The following is a 27,294-nucleotide window of genomic DNA, read 5'->3' as shown; positions in this document are numbered from 1 at the left end:
TTGATCGCTCGGTAAAAATCTTCGCATCGCAGCGATTTTCCGCTTAATGCGCATGCGCAATGTTCGCACTGCGACTGCGCCAAGTAAATTTGCTATGTACTTAGGAATTTTACTCACGGCTTTTTCATCGGTCTGGCGATCGTAATGTGATTGACAGGAAATGGGTGTTACTGGGCGGAAACAGGCCGTTTTATGGGCGTGTGGGAAAAAACGCTACCGTTTCCGGAAAAAACGCAGGAGTGGCCGGAGAAACGGGGGGAGTGTCTGGGCGAACGCTGGGTGTGTTTGTGACGTCAAACCAGGAACGACAAGCACTGAACTGATCGCAGATGGCGAGTAAGTCTGGAGCTACTCTGAAACTGCTACGAGGTGTGTAATCGCAATATTGCGAATACATCGTTCGCAATTTTAAGATGCTAAGATTCACTCCCAATAGGCGGCGGCTTAGCGTGAGCAACTCTGCTAAAATCGCCTTGCGAGCGACCAACTCGGAATGAGGGCCTATATACATTAGGAAAGGGTGAGAAACAGCACTTACTAGTGTAATAATCCAATACTCAACATGAAGGAATAAAGTAATATGCTTGCCGCTAAGTTTGTGCTAAATGTGCTCTTCTTTACATAACCAAAGAGATCATCTCTCCAGGCACTGCTGACATTCGGGGGGTTTACTGGACCTCTGTCTGATCCCTATCCGTCTCAGTAGGCACCCAGTCAATGGTTATTTATTATGTGGGTACAAAAGGAATTCACTTCAGTAGCATAGTATTTTTGGAGTTTATTTGTACACAAATCACAACATAAGATAAAAACAACATTCAGCAGAACAGGTGAAGAAAGTGCTGGTGCACTGCAAACAGCCTCAACACGTTTCGTCACTTATGCCCACAAATGTGAGGCTGGGCTTCATCAGGAGGATACATTCTAATGTACAGAGCCGATATTTATAGCAGGGACACTGATTACTAATGCCTTCTATGGCATTTCCCATATTTTTCATGGAAGTGAATACTTTTTGTATTTATCACAATTTTGCGTTATGCATATTACTATTCCTCCATGTTGAATATTGGATCATTACACTAGAGAGCGCTGTTTCTCACCCTTTCATAGCATACACCTGAGACACTACAACAACGATCTCACAGAATAATCAGCTGTCACCTGAAATACCGGCAGTGTAATCAAAATGTATCGCCTGGAGGACTGTTTTTGGAAAAGGATATTTTATGGACATTGGGGTTGGTGTGTAGCCAGAACTTTGTGGGCCTAATAGCGACATATTGAAAGGACTCCTGTCCCAGTGCCCTAGTTCATTTTCTGAATCATAGCAGTGCCCTATTCACATTATGTCACATTATAAGGCTGCTAGTACACTATGCAACACAGTACCCACAATTCACATTATAACATAGTGTCCCTAGTTCATAATATGCCACATTAATGCTCCCTGTTCATATTATACACACTATAGTCCCCTCAGTTCATATTGTGGCATATTCCAATGCACCAGTTCATGTTATGTAACATTAGAATGCCCTCCAGTTCATTTTATACCACATTACAATGAGCAGGTCCAGGATATGCCAAGATATATTGCAGACCTAGGCAAAAGTTTGTAAGGACACCTTTGTATCACCCAATGGTGAAAAATGTTGATAACACATGTAACTTTGGCAGGGAAGGTGGCCTCTCTCAGCTCTGGGACCCATAGCACTTGCATCTATGGTAGCTACGCCCTTGTATATATACATTGACACCCTTTAGAATAAAAAAATAGAGGCTTACACATATGGTGGAACTGCCATATACTGACGGGCTTCTGGCTTCAGATTCAGAAGATCACTAGTCAAATAACGGGAGTACCCGGTCCCTGAGACTCCCGAATTCTGGCTTCTTAGCTTGAAGGACATTCCCCCCTCCCAATATAAAAGTTCTCTGTTACGTAATCTGGTGAATGCGGCTAGGGCTACTATACCTTGTTACTGGAGGACTACTCTGCAACCCCCCATATCCCGTTAGTTTCAGAGAGTCGATTTTTACATGGCCATGGAAAAAATTACTATCACCCCCCAAATGTCCACCTCCCGATTTATTACAACCTGGTCAGAATGGATAACCTTTAAAGAATCCTCTGCTAATAAAATCTATGTGACACCAGCCCGTGCTATGGCGCTCTATACCCACCATTGTGACTTCTTCCCCTCTTTTCTCCCCCCATCTCTCTCTCATTGCCCTCTTTTCTATTCCCTATTCTTCTGCCCTCCATCTCTTCTTTCACGTACACAAGTATTTGGTTATTACTGCTACATTGTTGTGATTTACTGATGATTCCCATAACGCGCTGACAATTGTCGGTATTGATGCACAAAGTATTAGTTTTTCTTTTGTCTTTGGTTTTTTTGGGGTTTTTTTTTGTTACTGTTTAAGCATGTCTTTATTGTTACTATTGTACTGCACACACTTATGTGGTCACTACTCTGTAATTTCCTGTTACTCTTCCTTTCGGGAAACAATAAAACTGAGATTGCGATAAAGAAAATAAAGGCTTCTGGACTGCTGTACCACAAGGATAACAAAGTTTTAGCGACTGTCTGCAATATCTGTATCTCTGATGTGTCCTGCCTACAAATTAATTTTTGTTTAGAAAATCTTTGTCTCAATTCCCAGAATAGAGAAAAATAAATCACTTAAAATGTATCCCCTGGAACAGAACACCTGCTTTGTTTTTATAGGATAGAATCAGTACTATTTTTCTGGAAACATAATTTCAGGAATTATGGGGTCTGATGGTGGAGCTATTAAAAAGGTTATAGATTAATAGATACAGATGATAGATAGATAGATAGATAGATAGATAGATAGATAGATAGATAGATAGACAGACAGACAGACAGACAGACAGACAGACAGACAGACAGACAGACAGACAGACAGATAGATAGATTTTAGAAAATGGATTTTAAAATAAAACTTATCTTATGGAAAATACATTTTGGCCCAGGAGAGGTTCAGGAACCCAGTTCCTGATTATGTCATATTTAAAGAGAGGTTCAGGAACGGAGTTCCTGCTGGTTCCTGCTGAAAAATAGCACTGGATAGAATACAAAGGACACGTTCAAACTAGCTGCATTTAATTAGACTAAAACAATGACATTAAAACACCCATATTAATAATACTCAAAACCATATAAGTTAATTCAATGTTCCCAGCTAATCAAATAAAATGAAGACTCAACAGCAGCTTGTACAGTCCAGTGAACTGAACCTGGGTAGAACTGAAGGGTCCAAGCACAAATTAAAAACTAAATGGAAAAAACAAACTACAAATTATTAATGTCATTACTTTCTTTTGGGTCTTTGATTGATCGAATTGTTCCTTCTCTTCGATGTCATTGGCTAGCATAGCAGATGACCCATTCACGGTACCAGATAAGGCATCAGGAAATAAATTGGAAAGTTGGGATTTTGAACGAAGCCGTAGGGTGTTCCTGTAAAACATTGTATAATGTATGTATCATAACATGTAATATGCTTTAGGGCTGATTCTAAGATGGGGGCAAAGCAGAAAAAAACAAGCAGCTTTTCCTCTGGACAAACCACGTTGAACTGCAGGTGGAGTAGATGCAGGGCCGGTGCAAGGTATCTCTGCACCCTAGGCAAAGTTTCATCCTAGCACCCCCTAATCTGCAACACCCACCCCCCACCCCCACCCCACACCTCCTGGAGGCATCATTATACAAAGATAGAGAAAAAGGATGACACTCAAGGACTTTTAAAATGAAAAGATATATTGCAATATGTATAAATGTTAGATGGCATGTTAGGAATAGAATAGGACACTGAGACCAGTTTCACTTTTATGCTGAATGATATACATCTGGTGGGGAGCTTTAGTTGTATGTGTATACATACATACATATATTTTTATGTTCCGGTGTCTTCCCTAATGTGCTGTGCAAACTAGAGATGAGCGGGTTCGGTTTCTCTGAATCCGAACCCGCCCGAACTTCATGGTTTTTTTCACGGGTCCGAGCAGACTCGGATCCTCCCGCCTTGCTCGGTTAACCCGAGCGCGCCCGAACGTCATCATGACGCTGTCGGATTCTCGCGAGACTCGGATTCTATATAAGGAGCCGCGCGTCGCCGCCATTTTCACACGTGCATTGAGATTGATAGTGAGAGGACGTGGCTGGCGTCCTCTCCATTTAGATTATAAGAGAGAGAGATTTACTGGAGTTTAGGACTAGGAGGAGTACTGTAGAAGTGTAGAGAGTGCAGAGAGTTTACTAGTGAGTGACCACCAGACAGTGCAGTTTATTTAATATATCCGTTCTCTGCCTGAAAAAAGCGATACACACAGTGACTCAGTCAGATACCATATCTGTGTGCACTGCTCAGGCTCAGCCCAGTGTGCTGCATCATCTATATATATTATATATCTGTCTGACTGCTCAGCTCACACAGCTTATAATTGTGGGGGAGACTGGGGAGCACTGCAGTGCCAGTTATAGGTTATAGCAGGAGCCAGGAGTACATAATATTATATAGTGAGTGACCACCAGACAGTGCAGTTTATTTAATATATCCGTTCTCTGCCTGAAAAAAGCGATACACACAGTGACTCAGTCACATACCATATCTGTGTGCACTGCTCAGGCTCAGCCCAGTGTGCTGCATCATCTATATATATTATATATCTGTCTGACTGCTCAGCTCACACAGCTTATAATTGTGGGGGAGACTGGGGAGCACTGCAGTGCCAGTTATAGGTTATAGCAGGAGCCAGGAGTACATAATATTATATTAAAATTAAACAGTGCACACTTTTGCTGCAGGAGTGCCACTGCCAGTGTGACTGACCAGTGACCTGACCACACTGACCACCAGTATAGTTAGTAGTATACTTATATTGTGATTGCCTGAAAAAGTTAAACACTCGTCGTGTGACTTCACTTGTGTGTTGTTGTTTTTTTTATTCTATAAAAATAAAACTCATTCTGCTGACAGACAGTGTCCAGCAGGTCCGTCATTATATAATATATAATATATACCTGTCCGGCTGCAGTAGTGATATATATATATTTTTTATATCATTTATCATCCAGTCGCAGCAGACACAGTACGGTAGTTCACGGCTGTGGCTACCTCTGTGTCTGCACTCGGCAGGCAGTCCGTCCATAATTGTATACCACCTAACCGTGGTTTTTTTTTCTTCTTTATACATACATACTACTACGACATCTCTTTATCAACCAGTCTATATTAGCAGCAGACACAGTACAGTACGGTAGTTCACGGCTGTGGCTACCTCTGTGTCTGCACTCGGCAGGCAGTCCGTCCATAATTGTATACCACCTAACCGTGGTTTTTTTTTCTTTCTTCTTTATACATACATAGTTACATAGACATCTCTTTATCAACCAGTCTATATTAGCAGCAGACACAGTACAGTACGGTAGTTCACGGCTGTGGCTACCTCTGTGTCTGCACTCGGCAGGCAGTCCGTCCATAATTGTATACCACCTAACCGTGGTTTTTTTTTTCTTTCTTCTTTATACATACATAGTTACATAGACATCTCTTTATCAACCAGTCTATATTAGCAGCAGACACAGTACAGTACGGTAGTTCACGGCTGTGGCTACCTCTGTGTCTGCACTCGGCAGGCAGTCCGTCCATAATTGTATACCACCTAACCGTGGTTTCTTTTTCTTTCTTCTTTATACATACATAGTTACATAGACATCTCTTTATCAACCAGTCTATATTAGCAGCAGACACAGTACAGTACGGTAGTTCACGGCTGTGGCTACCTCTGTGTCTGCACTCGGCAGGCAGTCCGTCCATAATTGTATACCACCTAACCGTGGTTTTTTTTTCTTTCTTCTTTATACATACATAGTTACATAGACATCTCTTTATCAACCAGTCTATATTAGCAGCAGACACAGTACAGTACGGTAGTTCACGGCTGTGGCTACCTCTGTGTCTGCACTCGGCAGGCAGTCCGTCCATAATTGTATACCACCTAACCGTGGTTTTTTTTCTTTCTTCTTTATACATACATACTACTACGACATCTCTTTATCAACCAGTCTATATTATTAGCAGCAGACACAGTACAGTACGGTAGTTCACGGCTGTGGCTACCTCTGTGTCTGCACTCGGCAGGCAGTCCGTCCATAATTGTATACCACCTAACCGTGGTTTTTTTTTCTTTCTTCTTTATACATACATAGTTACATAGACATCTCTTTATCAACCAGTCTATATTAGCAGCAGACACAGTACAGTACGGTAGTTCACGGCTGTGGCTACCTCTGTGTCTGCACTCGGCAGGCAGTCCATAATTGTATACTAGTATCCATCTCCATTGTTTACCTGAGGTGCCTTTTAGTTGTGCCTATTAAAATATGGAGAACAAAAATGTTGAGGTTCCAAAATTAGGGAAAGATCAAGATCCACTTCCACCTCGTGCTGAAGCTGCTGCCACTAGTCATGGCCGAGACGATGAAATGCCAGCAACGTCGTCTGCCAAGGCCGATGCCCAATGTCATAGTACAGAGCATGTCAAATCCAAAACACCAAATATCAGAAAAAAAAGGACTCCAAAACCTAAAATAAAATTGTCGGAGGAGAAGCGTAAACTTGCCAATATGCCATTTACGACACGGAGTGGCAAGGAACGGCTGAGGCCCTGGCCTATGTTCATGGCTAGTGGTTCAGCTTCACATGAGGATGGAAGCACTCAGCCTCTCGCTAGAAAAATGAAAAGACTCAAGCTGGCAAAAGCAGCACAGCAAAGAACTGTGCATTCTTCGAAATCCCAAATCCACAAGGAGAGTCCAATTGTGTCGGTTGCGATGCCTGACCTTCCCAACACTGGACGTGAAGAGCATGCGCCTTCCACCATTTGCACGCCCCCTGCAAGTGCTGGAAGGAGCACCCGCAGTCCAGTTCCTGATAGTCAGATTGAAGATGTCAGTGTTGAAGTACACCAGGATGAGGAGGATATGGGTGTTGCTGGCGCTGGGGAGGAAATTGACCAGGAGGATTCTGATGGTAAGGTGGTTTGTTTAAGTCAGGCACCCGGGGAGACACCTGTTGTCCGTGGGAGGAATATGGCCGTTGACATGCCAGGTGAAAATACCAAAAAAATCAGCTCTTCGGTGTGGAGGTATTTCACCAGAAATGCGGACAACAGGTGTCAAGCCGTGTGTTCCCTTTGTCAAGCTGTAATAAGTAGGGGTAAGGACGTTAACCACCTCGGAACATCCTCCCTTATACGTCACCTGCAGCGCATTCATAATAAGTCAGTGACAAGTTCAAAAACTTTGGGTGACAGCGGAAGCAGTCCACTGACCAGTAAATCCCTTCCTCTTGTAACCAAGCTCACGCAAACCACCCCACCAACTCCCTCAGTGTCAATTTCCTCCTTCCCCAGGAATGCCAATAGTCCTGCAGGCCATGTCACTGGCAATTCTGACGATTCCTCTCCTGCCTGGGATTCCTCCGATGCATCCTTGCGTGTAACGCCTACTGCTGCTGGCGCTGCTGTTGTTGCTGCTGGGAGTCGATGGTCATCCCAGAGGGGAAGTCATAAGACCACTTTTACTACTTCCACCAAGCAATTGACTGTCCAACAGTCCTTTGCGAGGAAGATGAAATATCACAGCAGTCATCCTACTGCAAAGCGGATAACTGAGGCCTTGGCATCCTGGGTGGTGAGAAACGTGGTTCCGGTATCCATCATTACTGCAGAGCCAACTAGAGACTTGTTGGAGGTACTGTGTCCCCGGTACCAAATACCATCTAGGTTCCATTTCTCTAGGCAGGCGATACCGAAAATGTACACAGACCTCAGAAAAAGAGTCACCAGTGTCCTAAAAAATGCAGCTGTACCCAATGTCCACTTAACCACGGACATGTGGACAAGTGGAGCAGGGCAGGGTCAGGACTATATGACTGTGACAGCCCACTGGGTAGATGTATGGACTCCCGCCGCAAGAACAGCAGCGGCGGCACCAGTAGCAGCATCTCGCAAACGCCAACTCTTTCCTAGGCAGGCTACGCTTTGTATCACCGCTTTCCAGAATACGCACACAGCTGAAAACCTCTTACGGCAACTGAGGAAGATCATCGCGGAATGGCTTACCCCAATTGGACTCTCCTGTGGATTTGTGGCATCGGACAACGCCAGCAATATTGTGTGTGCATTAAATATGGGCAAATTCCAGCACGTCCCATGTTTTGCACATACCTTGAATTTGGTGGTGCAGAATTTTTTAAAAAACGACAGGGGCGTGCAAGAGATGCTGTCGGTGGCCAGAAGAATTGCGGGACACTTTCGGCGTACAGGCACCACGTACAGAAGACTGGAGCACCACCAAAAACTACTGAACCTGCCCTGCCATCATCTGAAGCAAGAAGTGGTAACGAGGTGGAATTCAACCCTCTATATGCTTCAGAGGTTGGAGGAGCAGCAAAAGGCCATTCAAGCCTATACAATTGAGCACGATATAGTAGGTGGAATGCACCTGTCTCAAGCGCAGTGGAGAATGATTTCAATGTTGTGCAAGGTTCTGATGCCCTTTGAACTTGCCACACGTGAAGTCAGTTCAGACACTGCCAGCCTGAGTCAGGTCATTCCCCTCATCAGGCTTTTGCAGAAGAAGCTGGAGACATTGAAGGAGGAGCTAACACGGAGCGATTCCGCTAGGCATGTGGGACTTGTGGATGGAGCCCTTAATTCGCTTAACAAGGATTCACGGGTGGTCAATCTGTTGAAATCAGAGCACTACATTTTGGCCACCGTGCTCGATCCTAGATTTAAAGCCTACCTTGGATCTCTCTTTCCGGCAGACACAAGTCTGCTGGGGTTGAAAGACCTGCTGGTGACAAAATTGTCAAGTCAAGCGGAACGCGACCTGTCAACATCTCCTCCTTCACATTCTCCCGCAACTGGGGGTGCGAGGAAAAGGCTCAGAATTCCGAGCCCACCCGCTGGCGGTGATGCAGGGCAGTCTGGAGCGACTGCTGATGCTGACATCTGGTCCGGACTGAAGGACCTGACAACGATTACGGACATGTCGTCTACTGTCACTGCATATGATTCTCTCAACATTGATAGAATGGTGGAGGATTATATGAGTGACCGCATCCAAGTAGGCACGTCACACAGTCCGTACTTATACTGGCAGGAAAAAGAGGCAATTTGGAGGCCCTTGCACAAACTGGCTTTATTCTACCTAAGTTGCCCTCCCACAAGTGTGTACTCCGAAAGAGTGTTTAGTGCCGCCGCTCACCTTGTCAGCAATCGGCGTACGAGGTTACATCCAGAAAATGTGGAGAAGATGATGTTCATTAAAATGAATTATAATCAATTCCTCCGCGGAGACATTGACCAGCAGCAATTGCCTCCACAAAGTACACAGGGAGCTGAGATGGTGGATTCCAGTGGGGACGAATTGATAATCTGTGAGGAGGGGGATGTACACGGTGATATATCGGAGGGTGATGATGAGGTGGACATCTTGCCTCTGTAGAGCCAGTTTGTGCAAGGAGAGATTAATTGCTTCTTTTTTGGGGGGGGTCCAAACCAACCCGTCATATCAGTCACAGTCGTGTGGCAGACCCTGTCACTGAAATGATGGGTTGGTTAAAGTGTGCATGTCCTGTTTTGTTTATACAACATAAGGGTGGGTGGGAGGGCCCAAGGACAATTCCATCTTGCACCTCTTTTTTCTTTTCTTTTTCTTTGCATCATGTGCTGATTGGGGAGGGTTTTTTGGAAGGGACATCCTGCGTGACACTGCAGTGCCACTCCTAAATGGGCCCGGTGTTTGTGTCGGCCACTAGGGTCGCTAATCTTACTCACACAGTCAGCTACCTCATTGCGCCTCTTTTTTTCTTTGCGTCATGTGCTGTTTGGGGAGGGTTTTTTGGAAGGGACATCCTGCGTGACACTGCAGTGCCACTCCTAGATGGGCCCGGTGTTTGTGTCGGCCACTAGGGTCGCTAATCTTACTCACACAGCTACCTCATTGCGCCTCTTTTTTTCTTTGCGTCATGTGCTGTTTGGGGAGGGTTTTTTGGAAGGGACATCCTGCGTGACACTGCAGTGCCACTCCTAGATGGGCCCGGTGTTTGTGTCGGCCACTAGGGTCGCTAATCTTACTCACACAGCTACCTCATTGCGCCTCTTTTTTTCTTTGCGTCATGTGCTGTTTGGGGAGGGTTTTTTGGAAGGGCCATCCTGCGTGACACTGCAGTGCCACTCCTAGATGGGCCCGGTGTTTGTGTCGGCCACTAGGGTCGCTAATCTTACTCACACAGCTACCTCATTGCGCCTCTTTTTTTCTTTGCGTCATGTGCTGTTTGGGGAGGGTTTTTTGGAAGGGACATCCTGCGTGACACTGCAGTGCCACTCCTAGATGGGCCCGGTGTTTGTGTCGGCCACTAGGGTCGCTTATCTTACTCACACAGCGACCTCGGTGCAAATTTTAGGACTAAAAATAATATTGTGAGGTATTCAGAATAGACTGAAAATGAGTGTAAATTATGGTTTTTGAGGTTAATAATACTTTGGGATCAAAATGACCCCCAAATTCTATGATTTAAGCTGTTTTTTAGTGTTTTTTGAAAAAAACACCCGAATCCAAAACACACCCGAATCCGACAAAAAAAATTCGGTGAGGTTTTGCCAAAACGCGTTCGGACCCAAAACACGGCCGCGGAACCGAACCCAAAACCAAAACACAAAACCCGAAAAATTTCAGGCGCTCATCTCTAGTGCAAACCCCCCCATACCCCCCTCTCCACCCTCTGTGGTCCCACAGAAACCCCCATGGGTTACATACCTTATGTTGTTTTCCCTCGTCATTAGCAGGGTTCCTCCTACAGTTGGCAGCAGCATTACAGCGACACTGCGGGTGCAGACATGTAGTCAGGTGCTGCTGGAGAGTCGGGAACCGGGAGGTGAATCAGAACTATGATGAGTGACCGTGGGGGCGCCCGTCAGGAGCCATAGTTACATCTGCCTCCTATGTGCCTCCACATGACTTTATGATACACGTGTCGGCACGGAGGTATCGCTGAGGCACTATGTGGTACAGCCTGATAGCAGCAGCTGTACCTGATTAGACGTGCAGCTGCTGCCAGTGCAGTGTAAAAGGAGGATGTCTTGTACAGAGACATCCTTGACTTTATTGCTTGATGAATCCAGTGGCGCCCTCCAAGGCCCGGCGCCCCTAGGCAGCCGCCTAAAGCTGCCTAATGGAAGAGCCGGCCCTGAGTAGATGTAAGCTGTGCAGAGAGATTTAGGTTTGAGAGGCACCAGATTTGTAATTAGATCCATATATGTTACTATCTATGGGGGTCTGGACATTATTGATCCCCCACTGTGTATGTGGTGTTTATGCAATCTTGTAACTCTAAACATTATAATAAGTACACTCTGCTAAAGTACTGTATATTAGAATATGCAGTATATTTTGTCACCCTCAGTTTCTTCTGTGGCTGTCTTCAACAGGGGCCCCAGAAGAAAGTGTTTTGTAAGCTGTCAAATGTTACAACTTTTGGTTAATCACACTAGGCAGCAGATAACTGCATGTTAATATAAACTGGAGCCATGGCCTGGCCAAGTCGGGGTAAATGGCAGACGTTTGTTAGCGTTTAGACCAGGTGGATTTAGGGCAACTAGAATTCAAGCAAGATCAAGTGCAATAGCCAGAAGAGACCCAGGGCCTGATTCATGTAAGTAAAGCATAAAAGCAAGTTACTGGGCAAAACCATGCTGCACTGCAAGTGGAGTAGATATAACATGGGCAGAGAGATTTAGAGTTGGTTGACTTGTTCAAATTGAAATCTAAATTGCAGTGTAAAAATAAAGCTAACACTTGTGGGCCACATTTAAAAGCAGCCAGTATTTAGCCTGCACAGAAAAAAATATAAATGTATTTGCTCCCCTTGCATGGCAACATGGTTTGTTTCAGACACAAAGTTACTTGCTTTTTTTGCTTTACTTACAAACATGAATCAGTGTACTCAGAGTTTACTTATACCCCTTTCAGATTGACAATAGCCGGGTCGCACCCGGGAATGTGTACACGGGTGCTGCCCAGGAGCGACCCGCCTTGAGACCCCTTCAGACTTGCGGCCCGGCATATTGCCGGGTTGGTGACATCACCGCTGATGCTACCGGGGGCGGTGCTTGGAGATAATCATCTCCAAGCACCGCTTCCTCCTATGCAGAGAACGGGTGCCGGGTCGGCTTGACCTGGCTTACCCGTTCACACTGCACCGCATCCTGGGTCGATTCGGGGTTCAACCCAGGTCTCTCTCCCTGGCACTGTCTCTCTCCCTGACACCGTGTCTCTCCCTGACACTGTCTCTCTCTCTCCCTGATACTGTCTCTCTCCCTCATTCTCTTCTTGACACTCTCTCTTTCTCTTACGTCCTAGAGGATGATGGGGACTCTGTAAGAACCATGGGGTATAGACGGGTTCCGCAGGAGACATGGGCACTATAAAGAACTTTTAGTATGGGTGTGCACTGGCTCCTCCCTCTATGCCCCTCCTTCAGACCTCAGTTAGATTTTGTGCCCAGAGGAGATAGGGTGCATTACAGGGGAGCTCTCCTGAGTTTCTCTGAAAAAGAATTTTGTTAGGTTTTTTTATTTCCAGGGAGCACTGCTGGCAACAGGCTCCCTGCATCGTGGGACTGAGGAGAGAGAAGCAGACCTACTTAAGTGATAGGCTCTGCTTCTTAGGCTACTGGACACCATTAGCTCCAGAGGGAGTCGGAACGCAGGTCTCACCCCGCCGTTCGTCCCAGAGCCGCGCCGCCACCCCCCTCCCAGAGCCGGAAGGTAGAAGCCGGGTGAGTATAAGAAGAAAAGAAGACTTCAAGGCGGCAGAAGACTTCAGATCTTCACTGAGGTAAGCGCGCAGCGGTAACGCTGCGCGCCATTGCTCCCACACACTACACACACAGAACAGGCACTGATGGGTGCAGGGCGCAGGGGGGGCGCCCTGGGCAGCAATAAACCTCTGGACTGGCAATAAGGGTACATTATGCTGCGGAGGCAGTAAATGCAGAGATCCCCCGCCATTTTTTGTATATTGAAGCGGGACCGAAGCCCGCCGCTGGAGGGGGCGGAGCTTGATCCCTCAGCCCTAACAGCGCCATTTTCTCCACAGAACGCTGCAGAGAAGCTGGCTCCCCGGACTCTCCCCTGCTGAACTCGGTGACAGAGGGCTGAAAAGAGGGGGGGGGGGGGGCATTTTTAAGGTGCAGTGAGTGTATACTAGTGATGAGCGGATTCGGTTTTACTCGGTTTTACTCGGTTCTCAAAACCGAATCTCATTGATTATATATATAAAAGCGCTATCTGGGTTTTATTCCAGTGTCAGTTGGCACTGGGTGTGTGCTGGCATACTCTCTCTCTGTCTCTCCAAAGGGCCTTGTTGGGGAATTGTCACCTTATAGATATATCCCTGTGTGTGTGGGTGTGTCGGTACGTGCGTGTCGGCATGTCTGAAGCGGAAGGCTCGTCCAAGGAGAGGTGGAGCAGATGAGTGGTGTGTCTCCGTCGGCAACACTGACTCATGATTGGATGGACATGTGGCATATGTTAAATGCAAGTGTGGCCTCATTACATAAGAGACTGGATAAAGCAGAGTCCAGGGAGAAAGCAGGGAGTCAATCCATGGATTGGACTGGGTCACAGGGCCCCTCTGGGTCTCAAAAACGTCCCCTATCCCAAATAGTAGACACTGGTACCGACACGGATTCTGACTCCAGTGTCGACTACGATGATGCAAAATGACACCCAAGGGTGGCAAAAAGTATTCAGTGTATGATTATTGCAATAAAGGATATTTTGCATATCACTGATGACCCCTCTGTCCCTGACATGAGGGTGCGTATGTATAAGGAAAAGAAACCTGAGGTAACCTTTCCCCCATCCCATGAGCTTAACAAGTTATTTGAAAAAGCTTGGGAAACTCCAGATAAAAAACTGCAGATACCCAAAAGGGTTCTTATGGCGTATCCTTTCCCTGCACAGGACAGGGTATGTTGGGAATCCTCTCCCAGGGTGGACAAGGCTTTAACACGCCTGTCCAAGAAGGTGGCGCTACCGTCTCCGGACACGGCTGCCCTCAAGGATCCTGCTGATCGCAGACAGGAGACTACTTTAAAGTCTATTTATGCGCATACAGGTGCTTTGCTCAGAGCGGCAATAGCATCGGCATGGGTATGTAGCGCAGTTGCAGCATGGACAGATACCTTGTCAGCTGACCTTGATACCCTAGACAGGGATACCATTTTATTAACCTTAGCCCACATTAAAGACGCAATCTTATATATGAGGGACGCTCAAAGAGACGTTGGGCTGCTGGGTTCCAGAGCCATTGCCATGGCTATTTCTGCGAGACGAGCTCTATGGACCCGCCAATGGACGGGTGATGCAGACTCAAAGAAGCATATGGAGGTTTTACCTTACAAGGGTGAAGTGTTGTTTGGGGAGAGGCTCTCGGACCTGGTTTCCACAGCTACCGCGGGTAAATCTGCCTTTTTACCTTTTGTTCCCCAACAGCAAAAGAAAACTCCACAGTATCAGATGCAGTCCTTTCGGTTGCATAAATCCAAAAGAGGTCGGGGCTCCTCCTTCCTTACCAGAGGTAAGGGTAGAGGAAAGTGAACACCTGCTTCGGCTAGTTCCCAGGAGCAGAAGTCCTCCCCGGCTTCTACAAAATCCAACGCATGACGCTGGGGCTCCCCTAAGAGAGTCCGCACCAGTGGGGGCAGGCCTTCGACTTTTCAGCCAGATCTGGGTTCTTTCAGACGTGGATCCTTGGGCGCTGGAAATTGTTTCCCAAGGCTACAAACTGGAATTCAAAGAGGTGCCCTCTCGCCGATTTTTCAAGTCGGCCTTGCCAGCTTCACCCCCGGAGAGGGAAGTAGTGTTAGCTGCAATTCAAATGCTGTGTCAACAGCAAGTGGTTGTCAAGGTTCCCCTGGTCCAACAGGGAAAAGGGTATTTTTCAACCCTGTTTGTGGTCCCGAAGCCGGATGGTTCGGTCAGACCCATTTTAAATCTAAAATCCCTAAACCTGTACTTGAAAAAGTTCAAATTCAAGATGGAATCGCTCCGAGCTGTAATATCCAGCCTGGAAGGGAGGGATTTTATAGTGTCACTAGACATAAAGGATGCATACCTTCATGTCCCCATATATCCCCCTCATCAGGGGTACCTGAGATTCGCTGTACAGGACTGTCATTACCAGTTTCAGATGTTTCCGTTTGGGCTTTCCACGGCCCCGAGGCTTTCACCAAGGTAATGGCGGAGATGATGGTGCTCCTGCGCAGGCAGGGAGTCACAATTATCCCATACTTGGACGATCTCCTGATAAAGGCGAGATCGAGAGATCAATTGCTGAAGAGCGTGCTGCTCTCCCTGAGAGTGCTGCAACAGCACGGTTGGATTCTCAATCTGCCAAAGTCACAATTGGTTCCAACGACTCGGCTATCATTCCTAGGCATGGTTCTGGACACGGAACAAAATATGGTTTTTCTCCCATTGGAAAAAGCCCAGGATCTCCAGAACATGGTCAGAGACCTGCTAAAACCAAAAAGAGTGTCTGTTCATCAATGCACTCCAGTTCTGGGAAAAATGGTGGCAGTCTACGAGGCCATCCCCTTCGGCAGGTTTCATGTGAGGACTTTTCAGTGGGACCTTCTGGACAAGTGGTCCGGGTCCCATCTACAAATACATCAGAAAATAACCCTGTCCCCCAGGGCCAGGGTGTCTCTCCTGTGGTGGCTGCGGAGTGCTCACCTTCTAGAGGGTCGCAGGTTCGGCATTCAAGACTGGGTTCTGGTGACCACGGACGCGAGCCTCTGAGGATGGGAAGCAGTCACTCAAGGAAGAAATTTTCAGGGACTATGGTCAAGCCAGGAGGCTTGTCTACACATCAACATACTGGAATTGAGGGCCATATACAACGGCCTACGACAAGTGGAGAATCTTCTTCGCAACCTACCGGTTCTGATTCAATCAGACAACGTCACAGCCGTGGCTCATGTAAACCGCCAAGGCGGGACAAGGAGCAGAGTGGCGATGGCGGAAGCCACCAGGATTCTTCGCTGGGCGGAAAATCACGTAAGCGCTCTGTCAGCTGTCTTCATTCCGGGAGTGGACAACTGGGAAGCAGACTTCCTCAGCAGACACGATCTCCATCCAGGAGAGTGGGGACTTCATCAAGAAGTTTTTGCAGAGATAACAAGTCTTTGGGGAATTCCTCAAATAGACATGATGGCGTCACGCCTCAACAAGAAGCTTCGGAGGTATTGTGCCAGGTCACGGGACCCTCAGGCAGTAGCAGTAGACGCCCTGGTGACACCATGGGTGTTTCAGTCAGTCTATGTGTTTCCTCCTCTTCCTCTCATCTCAAAAATATTGAGAATCATAAGACAAAAAAGAGTGCAGACAATACTCATTGTTCCAGATTGGCCTCGAAGGGCCTGATACTCAGATCTTCAGGAAATGCTCACAGAGGATCCGTGGCCTCTTCCTCTCAGGGAGGACCTGTTACAGCAGGGGCCCTGCGTGTTCCAAGACTTGCCGTGGTTACGTTTGACGGCATGACGGTTGAACACCGAATCCTAGCTGGGAAGGGTATTCCGGAGGAAGTCATCCCTACTCTGATAAAGGCTAGGAAGGAGGTGACGGCAAAGCATTATCACCGTATCTGGAGGAAGTATGTATCTTGGTGTGAAGCCAAGAATGCTCCTACGGAAGATTTCCATCTTGGCCGGTTTCTCCACTTTCTACAGACAGGAGTGGATATGGGCCTGAAGTTAGGCTCCATTAAGGTACAGATTTCGGCCCTATCTATATTCTTTCAGAAGGAATTGGCTTCTCTCCCAGAAGTTCAGACGTTTGTGAAGGGAGTGCTGCACATCCAGCCCCCCTTTGTGCCCCCAGTGGCACCGTGGGACCTTAACGTGGTGTTAAGTTTCCTGAAATCTCACTGGTTTGAGCCTCTTCAAACGGTTGAATTAAAATTTCTCACGTGGAAGGTGGTCATGTTATTGGCCTTGGCATCGCAAGGCGGGTGTCCGAATTGGCGGCCTTGTCCCACAAGAGCCCCTATTTGATTTTCCATGTGGATAGAGCGGAGTTGAGGACTCGTCCTCAATTTTTGTCTAAGGTGGTTTCTTCATTTCATATGAACCAACCTATTGTGGTGCCTGTGGCTACGGGGGACTGGGAGGACTCCAAGTCCCTGGATGTAGTCAGGTCCTTAAAGATTTATGTAGCCAGGACGGCTAGGGTTAGGAAAACAGAGGCTCTGTTTGTCCTGTATGCAGCCAACAAGGTTGGCGCTCCTGCTTCTAAGCAGACTATTGCTCGCTGGATCTGTAACACGATTCAGCAGGCTCATTCTACGGCTGGATTGCCGTTACCAAATTCAGTAAAGGCCCATTCCACTAGGAAGGTGGGCTCTTCTTGGGCAGCTGCCCGAGGCGTCTCGGCATTACAGCTTTGCCGAGCAGCTACTTGGTCAGGTTCAAACACTTTTGCAAAATTCTACAAGTTTGATACCCTGGCTGATGAGGACCTTGCGTTTGCTCAGTCGGTGCTGCAGAGTCATCCGCACTCTCCCGTCTGGTTGGGAGCTTTGGTATAAACCCCATGGTCCTTACGGAGTCCCCAGCATCCTCTAGGACGTAAGAGAAAATAAGATTTTAAACCTACCGGTAAATCTTTTTCTCCTAGTCCGTAGAGGATGCTGGGCACCCGTCCCAGTGCGGACTACATCTGCAAGACTTGTATATAGTTGTTGCTTTCATAAGGGTTATGTTACAGTTAGAATCGGTCTTTGACTGATACTGTTTTTTTTGTTCATACTGTTAACTGGTTGCGTATATTCCAGGTTATACGGTGTGGATGGTGTGGGCTGGTATGAATCTTGCCCTTAGATTAACAAAATCCTTTCCTCATATTGTCCATCTCCTCTGGGCAAGTTCTCTAACTGAGGTCTGGAGGAGGGGCATAGAGGTAGGAGCCAGTGCACACCCATACTAAAAGTTCTTTATAGTGCCCATGTCTCCTGCGGAGCCCGTCTATACCCCATGGTCCTTACGGAGTCCCCAGCATCCTCTACGGACTAGGAGAAAAAGATTTACTGGTAGGTTTAAAATCTTATTTTCTCCCTGTCCCCCTCTCTCTCCCTGACACTGTCTTTCGCTCTACCCCTGACACTTTCTGTCTCCCCTCTCTCTCTCCCTGACAATGTCTCTCTCCCTCCCTGACACACACTCTCTCTCCTTGGAACTGTCTTTCCTTCCCTCTCTCCCTAACAACATCTCTATCCCTGACAATGTCTCTCTCTATGACATTGTCTCTCTCTCACCCTGACACTGTCTCTCTCTCTCCCTGACACTTTCTCTCTTTCTCCCTGACACCCTCTCTCTATTACTCTCATTCCCTCTATTTCCATGAACTCCCCTCTCTCTTTTTCTCTGACCCCCCCCCCCTCTCTCCATCTCTTTCTTGCTCCTCTCTTTCTCTCCCCGACACCCTCTGTGCCTCTCTCTCACTTCCCTCACTCTCTCACTCCTGTTCCCCTAAGGAGCATTGTAGTGACAATAGCGTGGTAGAGGGGTATGGGGGGCTTTCGTGACTTTGCTGCAGGGCCCACAATGTTCTAGTTATGTCCCTGGCTATCCTTTTCTATTTTCCTACTGTAAACAGAAATGCTTCTTCAAAGCTGAGTGATCTGGATATAAAGGAGATGAAAGATCAACCAACTAAAAACACCACTCCAAAGGATTGCCTTGAAAATATACTGTTTAGCACTGCCCAGCATAATAGAATTTTCTTATCAAGTTTAGTCATTAATGTTATGATTTGCATGTCAGCTATTTAAGAAGATGCATTGATTGAGTATTTTAAAATGTTTTCTGAAACTGTCTTTTACAGTACAGGATGTTACAATGTGCACCAACAGAGTTGTAATCTGGAGTCTTGATGTAAGATTGGCCAAAGAATACTGGACCGGGGGGCGTGGCCTGGCTCGTGAACAGTGGAGTCCAGCTTTTCCTCAGCTCCCGCTATAACTCCACTTCCACACACTTTATCCCCTCTGTGGGGACCCAGCTCCCTTGCCCAGCTGCTGGGATCCCCCCTACCGCTCCCCGCAGCACTCACGGAGCCCGGGGACCATTACCCTGCAAGCCGCCGATTGAGGCCTTCATCACCCCTGGAAGCCGGGGCCTCGAGTTCCGGGCTGCCCCCAGAGGCTGTCCACGGCCAGTGCGGGAATCCATAAAGGCAGCTGCTTTCCCCGGCGACCACCCTGCGCATCCCACTGAGACCTCTCTTACCGCTGTCCGCGTCCTCCACGGAGCCCAGGATCCACCTCAATACGAGCCGCCGACTGCGGCCTTACCCGCCCGCCGAAGCCGCGGCCTCGGGTTCCGGACCGCTCCCGGCGGCGGGCCGCGGCCGGCGCGGAGCTCCACGGAAGTGACCGTTTACCCCCCGCAAGTTGCGGACACAGATCCCCCTGGCTGCCTGCACACTCTGCTGCTGTCTGCAGCCCACCTGCAGAGAGATCCTGCCGGGCATTGCTGGATGTGGTGAGTCCGGATCTCACTATATGGGGCTGGAATCCCCAGTGTATTGTTATAACACTGAGACTGACTTGTAGGGCAGAGGTCCACACAGGGCCCCATCTTATAAACTCTCTCACCCTGTATTCTTTTATTGCTGGCCTTGGGGCCTTAAAGTGCCTGGTCCTCGAGCTGAAGGGGATTTAAGCTACAGTGCCACTTCCATACATAGCTCCCCTGCCTCTCTGTATGTGCAAAATAGGCAGGACCTGTTTGGAGATGTGATCTCTGCATTCCTACGCATTGCTGTGATGCTGGCTCCTCAATGATATATTAATGCCAGGCTGATGGGGGTCGTTGCTCGATAGACGCATTCTAATGTAGCTCTGCACCACCACCATTCTACAGTTCAGACCAAACTACGCTTTTATTGCTATATTCCTACATTATGGTCAGAACCAAACCCAGGAAATCATCCCGAACCAATCCCACACCTCGACCAAAGAACCCTTCATCACAATCGACCATTAGGCCTTATCTCCAGCCGACAACGACCGAGACGGATCAAGAATCAATGGCGGCCAGTCCTACTTCTTCGCCCTCTTCCTCGCCTGTATCGTTGTCCAAAGGCGGCCCTGCACCCCCTCCATCCTGGGAGAGAAACGAACTCAAGGAAATATTTTCATTCCTTAAAACACTCCCCACTAAACAGGATCTTCAGGATACGATTAGACAGGAAATGGCGACTGTTAAGAAGGATATCTCACAATTATCGGACAGGCTGACAGCTGTTGAGGAGACCCAAGATACTTCCGATACACTTTTTCGATCCCTGCAGGATATCCTTACAGCCCAAACCATGGAAATACGCTCCCTACAAAATAGGGTGACTGATATGGATAACAGGGGACGTCGGAACAATATCCGTATAAGGGGCCTCCCGGAAGATGTCCCACAATCAGGTCTCATTGACGCTCTCACGAAGATCTTTAATGAACTGCTGGGAAATGAACCTGACACCGAGATTGTCTTTGATAGGGCTCACCGTGCTCTTAAGCCTCGTGGACTTTCTTCAGACCGACCCCGCGACGTGATTTGCCGCTTGCATTATTTCACGCAAAAGGAAGACATTATGCGCAAAGTGCGCCAGCTAGATGAAGTGGATTTTAATGGAACGCCGATCTTCCTTTATCAAGACTTGTCCTGGCACACACTTCAATTACGCAAGACATTGAAACCTTTGACAGACGAACTACGCAAGCGGCAATTAAAATATCGCTGGGGGTTCCCCTTTAACCTACAAGTTTCCTATTCTGGGAAAGTATTCTTCCTGCAAAATTCTTCCGATTTACCGTCCTTTTGTGCTGCACTGGGACTGCCGGAACTGGCCATCCCAGCCTGGGAGGCGGAAATCCCGCAACTACAACTGCCGCAACATAAACAAAGAAGCCCCCCCTGGCAGACAGTCCGCTATGCCAAAAAGGCTCCGACCGCTGTCGCAGTGTCCTCTGCCACGGATGATACCTGACTGGACGCTCTCTACCTCTTGGATTTTTCAGTTGGTGTATTGCTCCGCCTCTTAGTGGGGCTGAGATCCTCCTACGTGGCCCTCCTGGTACTTTAATTGATTTTGCAACGTTATCTTCTACATGTGTGGTGGTTATGGTCTTTAGATGTTACTCCTAGTATTCCGGTGCTAGATAGCTATATGTTCTTTTTTGTGAATGCTTCTAAGCTGTTCGTACTTGCATTTCGATGTTTGCGTCTCCTGACGACGACTCCCTTGTCCCCCTACCCGCTTAGTATAACACTATCCCCTGGAGCTGTGATCCTATCGTTGGGACGCGGTCTCCACGGCGGGTGCTTTATAATGGTTTATTTTTCTATTCCTCTTTTCTTTTGTTCTAACTCCTCTCTCCTCTTTCTATATCTCTGTCTCTCTTCTGTGGTAGTTTCCCTGGGAACCGTGCTGCTGATCCCCTTATTTGGACACCATGAGTGCTCCTAACCGAATTAAAATCTCCTCGTTTAATGTTAAAGGGCTTAATGTACCTGAAAAAAGATCCAAACTACTTAGATCATTATGGTTGGATAAGGTAGATGTAGCCCTAATTCAGGAAACACACTTTAAGACAGGCCTGAGGCCCCCCTCCTTATCGGACCGCCACTTCCCTCTCTCATTCTTTAGTAACAATCCGGAAGGTAAAACAAAAGGGGTAGCAATCTTATTTTCCAAAAAACTCCGTGTGACAGACGTGGTGGCCCACAGATTGGTTCCAGGTAGACTACTATTGCTAAACTGTCAAATTTTTCAACAAACTTTCACGTTTATTGTGTTGTATGCTCCCAACCAAGCCCAACCCCAGTTCTTTACATCACTCCTCTCTCAGTTTGATTCTCTCTTGCAGGGCATAGTGGTATTGGGAGGTGATTGTAATTGGTCTCTAAATCCCACAGTAGATACTTCTAACGCAGCCCCTAGATTTTCGAAGCGCAAGCATTGCCAAGTTCGGAAAGTCTTCCACGAGCTTCAGCTGGCCGACTCCTGGAGAGTCCTGCACCCTACTGCCCGAGACTACTCCTTTTTTTCTCATCCCCACCAAGTCTACTCACGTTTAGACTACCTATTTTTAAGCCATAGACATCTTCCCCTCCTCTTAGATGCTGATATAGGTTCAATCACGTGGTCAGACCACGCTCCTATTTCTATGTCTCTTTCGCTCCAAACTCCCACTTTAGGTCAATGGTCTTGGCGTTTGAATGAATCTCTTTTGCAAGATGTTTATTGTAAGGGGGAACTCGAGAAGGCCTTGTCTGATTACATTGACCTGAACGATACGCCCGATGTGTCCAAAATTGTAGTGTGGGAAGCACACAAATGTGTTATCCGGGGTAAACTGATTCAATTGGGAACACATGTGAAAAAACAGAAAAAGGCCCTCATCGATACCCTCTTGCAACAGATACATACCCTAGAATCTGATCATAAAACTTCTCTGTCTGGAGAAACTTATGCAAAATTAACTGATGTTAGAGCCCGACTGAATAAAGTACTATCTGATACCACGCTACACTCCATGCGTAAATGTCAAAATCGATTTTACCAATGGGGTAATAAGCCTGGCAGACTGTTGGCACGTGCTTTACGTGCACAGCATTCTGCCTCATTTATCAGTGCAATGAAAGATGCTAATGACCTTCTTCACTCCAAGACCCCAGAAATTGCCTCTTGTTTTAAGCAGTATTACTCCACCCTTTATAATTTAGCTACATCCTCGAATAACCCTAACCCTTTGTTAGTGTTACCTCAAATTCGGAATTATTTGTTAGCCACAGATTTTCCCACTATTTCAACGACAGATATAGAGCTGCTAGAGCGTCCATTCACCCTACAAGAATTAGACCATGTTATCTCGTTAACTCCGTCCGGTAAAAGCCCTGGACCGGATGGTTTTACTATAGCATATTATAAAACATTTAAGGATAGTTTGGCTCCTTTACTGCTTCGTGCCTATAACGCTATTTCTGCTACCTCACATTTTTCCCCTCAATCCCTAGAGGCACATATTACAGTGATTCCTAAACAAGGTAGGGATCCCGCGTTGTGCTCCAGCTACAGACCCATCTCACTGTTGAATGTTGATTTAAAACTCTACGCTAAACTCATGGCTGTCAGATTGAATAACCTTCTTCCCTCCCTAATACATGGGGATCAAGTGGGATTCATCCCCGGTAGGGAAGCTAAGGATAACACCACAAAGATTTTGAATTTGATACATTTGGCTTGCTTGAGGCAACTACCCACAGTATTGCTCTCGACGGATGCTGAAAAAGCATTTGATAGGATCAGCTGGGATTTCATGAGGTCTGTGCTGGAGCATATTGGCCTGGGACCTATCGCGCTCCATAGAATCATGGCTCTATACACCACTCCTACTGCCAGGGTCAGGATTAATGGTACTCTTTCGGACTCCTTTAGTGTCACCAACGGCACGAGACAGGGTTGCCCCCTTTCCCCTTTGATTTTTGTACTGTGTATTGAGGCGTTAGCAAGAACTATTAGGAAAAATATTAATATCTCTGGCCCCCAGGTGGATGGTGAGGAATTTAAACTGGCGCTTTTCGCTGACGACCTCCTGGCGGTCATATCCAACCCCTCAGTTTCGCTCCCTCATCTTATGCAAGAATTTGACACCTTCAGCAAACTCTCTAACTTTAAAATTAATTACTCTAAATCCTCCGCCCTTAATGTCTCCGCATCCCCCGCTGCGGTTAGGGGCCTTCAACAAGCATTCCCCTTCTCTTGGAACTCTAATTGCATCACCTACCTAGGAGTTAGATTAACAAATAATCTTTCACAACTGTTCACCCTAAACTTTGCGCCAATATTATCCTTAATTCGTAATGATTTTAGCAGATGGCATTCCAAACACCTGTCTTGGCTAGGGAGAATTAATGTTATTAAAATGAATACTCTCCCAAAGCTGCTGTACCTCTTCCAAACTTTACCGATTTCTATCCCGAATTCTTGGTTCCAGTCTATTCAACACTTGATTCAACAGTTTATCTGGTTCCGTAAAAGACCCAGAATTGGATATGCCACTCTTTCTAGATTTACTAGTTCCGGTGGTGTCCAACTACCTAACATCAAAACTTATTATCATGCGGTGTTACTGAATAGAGTGCTCGATTGGACCAAGAATGGGGATATCAAACAGTGGGTGAAACTTGAAGGGTCTTGTATGTTACGACACCCTGAGATTTTCCCATGGTTACCCCATATTGCAAAGCTTCCCCCCCCCCACCCGACGATCTCTCCAACAATAGCCGCTTGGAAAAATTTACGCCGTCTGCCCTCCATTTCCTCCCCTTCTTGCCCACTGACCTCTTTTTTAGCTAATAATGAGTTCCCTTCCGGCCTTAACCCCAAGCATTTTCTTCATTGGACTGAGATGGGGCTCTTCAGGGTCGGTCAGCTGATCGCAGCGTCTCAGGTGAAACAGTTCTCCGAGATTAGGCAAAATTGGGACATACCTCAGACGGATTTTTGGAAGTTTCTGCAAGTCAGACATTTTATATTAACTAACTCTGCACGATTGGCATTTTCCCGCGAACTAACTCCATTTGAAAAGCTTTGTGTATCCCCCCAACCCCTAGCCCACTCGGTTTCTACTCTTTATAAAATGCTACAAAACTCCCAAACTGACACCAAACCGTCTTTTACCCGCGCGTGGGAAAAAGATCTTGGTTTAACACTATCACAGGAGGAATGGGAATCTATCTTCCTCAAAGCGCACGCTAGCTCCATATGTATTCAGATTAGAGAGACCCAGTACAAAATTCTCACCCGATGGTATAGATACCCCTCCATTCTTCACACAATGTTCCCTGCTGCCTCAAATAAATGTTGGCGCTGCTCCTCAACAATAGGTACGATGATTCACATATGGTGGGATTGCCCACGCCTGAGACCCTTTTGGAACGAGGTAATAAAGATCTCAACCGAGATCTTAGGTGTTCAGCTGCCAGAAGACTCTGCGTTCTGGCTATTGGGTCATTCTTCGATTCCTGTCTCCAGTTACAAGAAATCTCTGCTGAAACATCTCTGTAACGCAGCTCGTGCAGTTATACCTGTATTGTGGAAATCCTCATCCCCACCTACTAGGAGGGATTGGTTCCGCAGAATAGATACCTATATGGCCATGGAAGATTTACTCCTTACCTCCACTTTCCGACTATCAGTTTTTAGGACCACCTGGGCTCCCTGGCTTGATTTTAAAACGTCAGATACGTATAAACTTTACATCTCGTAATACTGTGGCTAGGGAGGTTTCCTGACATTGTTTACGCCTTGCTATTGGTACCCTTCCCAGGGTGTCTTCCCCGCTTTCCCTTTTTCTCTTTCCCTTTCGCTCCTTTCCTGCCTCTTCTTTCCTTTTTCCTCTTTCTCTTCTTTTTTATTTTCTATATAAAGTTGAAAGTTTAAAGTTTATTGTGTAATTTTGGATGTGCTCAGGTATTGAATGACAAGTGTTTAGAACTTTCTGGATACTCAACTGGCTGAGCTCAATTCAACTTCTCTACATTTAGTACAGTGTCGTTCCGGTCTAGTTTACTGAGACTATTGTATTTGAGCACGATGTTTTCAATGTACTTTGTCTTCTTTCAATAAAAATCAGATTATACAAAAAGAATACTGGACCTTATACAGAGCTGGTTCCAAAATCTCAGGTGGAAAATCTGTTTACTAAAGAACCAATGGGGCAGCACAGATGGTGTATTGGTTTGCATTACTGCCTCACAGCAAAGGGTTTGAATGAGGTCAGGGGTTTGATTCCCACCATGGCCCCCTAACTGTGTGGAGTTTGTATATTCTACCCGTGCTTGCATGAGTTTCCTCCGGGTACTCAGGTTTCCTCCCACAGTCCAAAAATATACTGGTACAGTAGGTTAAGTGGCTCCAAACAAAATTAACCCTCGCATGTGGGTGCGTGTACATATGGTAGGGAATATAGAATGTAAGCTCCACTGGGGCAATGTGAATGTCCAAATACTGTATTCTCTGTAAAGTGCTGCAGAATATGTGTGCATTATATATACAGGTCGGGTATCCGTTATCCGGACACCCGTTAACCGAAATATTCCGAAAACCGGAATATTTCAGTCCTGTAGTGACGTCATGACGCGGCCGGCGTCATGACGTCACTGGAGTCTGCGGCCAATCACAGACAGGTGGGGGAGTGGCTTTGCAGCCATTCCCTCACCGCCGCTGACTCCCAGTACCCGCCGCTGACCCCTCGGACTCCCCCACTGATGCGCCAGATCCCCGGGACCCCTCACCGTCGTGCTGGGCTCACGGCGGTCCCCCCTGCCGACTCGCTGGACCCCCGAAACCCATACAGATAACAGGTAATCTGTTATCCGGAAAAATCCCATATCCGGAATGCTTCTGGTCCCGAGCATTCCGGATATGGGATACTCAACCTGTATATATATATATATATATATATATATATATATATATATATATATACTGCTCAAAAAAATAAAGGGAACACTAAAATAACACATCCTAGATCTGAATGAATGAAATATTCTTATTAAGTACTTTGTTCTTTACATAGTTGAATGTGCTGATAACAAAATCACACAAAAATTATCAATGGAAATCAAATTTATTAACCCATGGAGGTCTGGATTTGGAGTCACACTCGAAATTAAAGTGGAAAAACACACTAAAGGCTGATCCAACTTTGATGTAATGTCCTTAAAACAAGTCAAAATGAGGCTCAGTAGTGTGTGTGGCCTCCACGTGCCTGTATGACCTCCCTACAACACCTGGGCATGCTCCTGATGAGGTGGCGGATGGTCTGCTGAGGGATCTCCTCCCAGACCTGGACTAAAGCATCCGCCAACTCCTGGACAGTCTGTGGTGCAACGTGGCGTTGGTGGATGGAGCGAGACCTGATGTTCCAGATGTGCTCAATTGGATTCAGGTCTGGGGAACGGGCGGGCCAGTCCATAGCATCAATGCCTTCGTCTTGCAGGAACTGCTGACACACTCCAGCCACATGAGGTCTAGCATTGTCTTGCATTAGGAGGAACCCAGGGCCAACCGCACCAGCATATGGTCTCACAAGGGGTCTGAGGATCTCATCTCAGTACCTA

At 46.8% G+C, this 27,294-nt stretch overlaps 1 protein-coding gene across 1 annotated transcript in view; it reads right to left on the bottom strand.

Moving 5' to 3' along the window:
* The window catches only part of LOC134944741 (bile salt export pump-like), a 197,076-nt gene that overhangs the window by 70,061 nt on the left and 99,721 nt on the right, over positions 1-27,294 (bottom strand). Inside the window, exon 18 of the mRNA XM_063933573.1 lies at positions 3,347-3,491. Within this exon, the coding sequence (XP_063789643.1) occupies positions 3,347-3,491 (145 nt within the window). The remainder of the gene's footprint in view (positions 1-3,346; positions 3,492-27,294) is intronic.

The sequence above is a fragment of the Pseudophryne corroboree genome, chromosome 7 (genome assembly GCF_028390025.1).
Source record: "Pseudophryne corroboree isolate aPseCor3 chromosome 7, aPseCor3.hap2, whole genome shotgun sequence".
In the NCBI taxonomy this organism is placed as follows: Eukaryota; Metazoa; Chordata; class Amphibia; order Anura; family Myobatrachidae; genus Pseudophryne; species Pseudophryne corroboree.
This window is presented reverse-complemented; position numbering and strand designations above follow the sequence as displayed.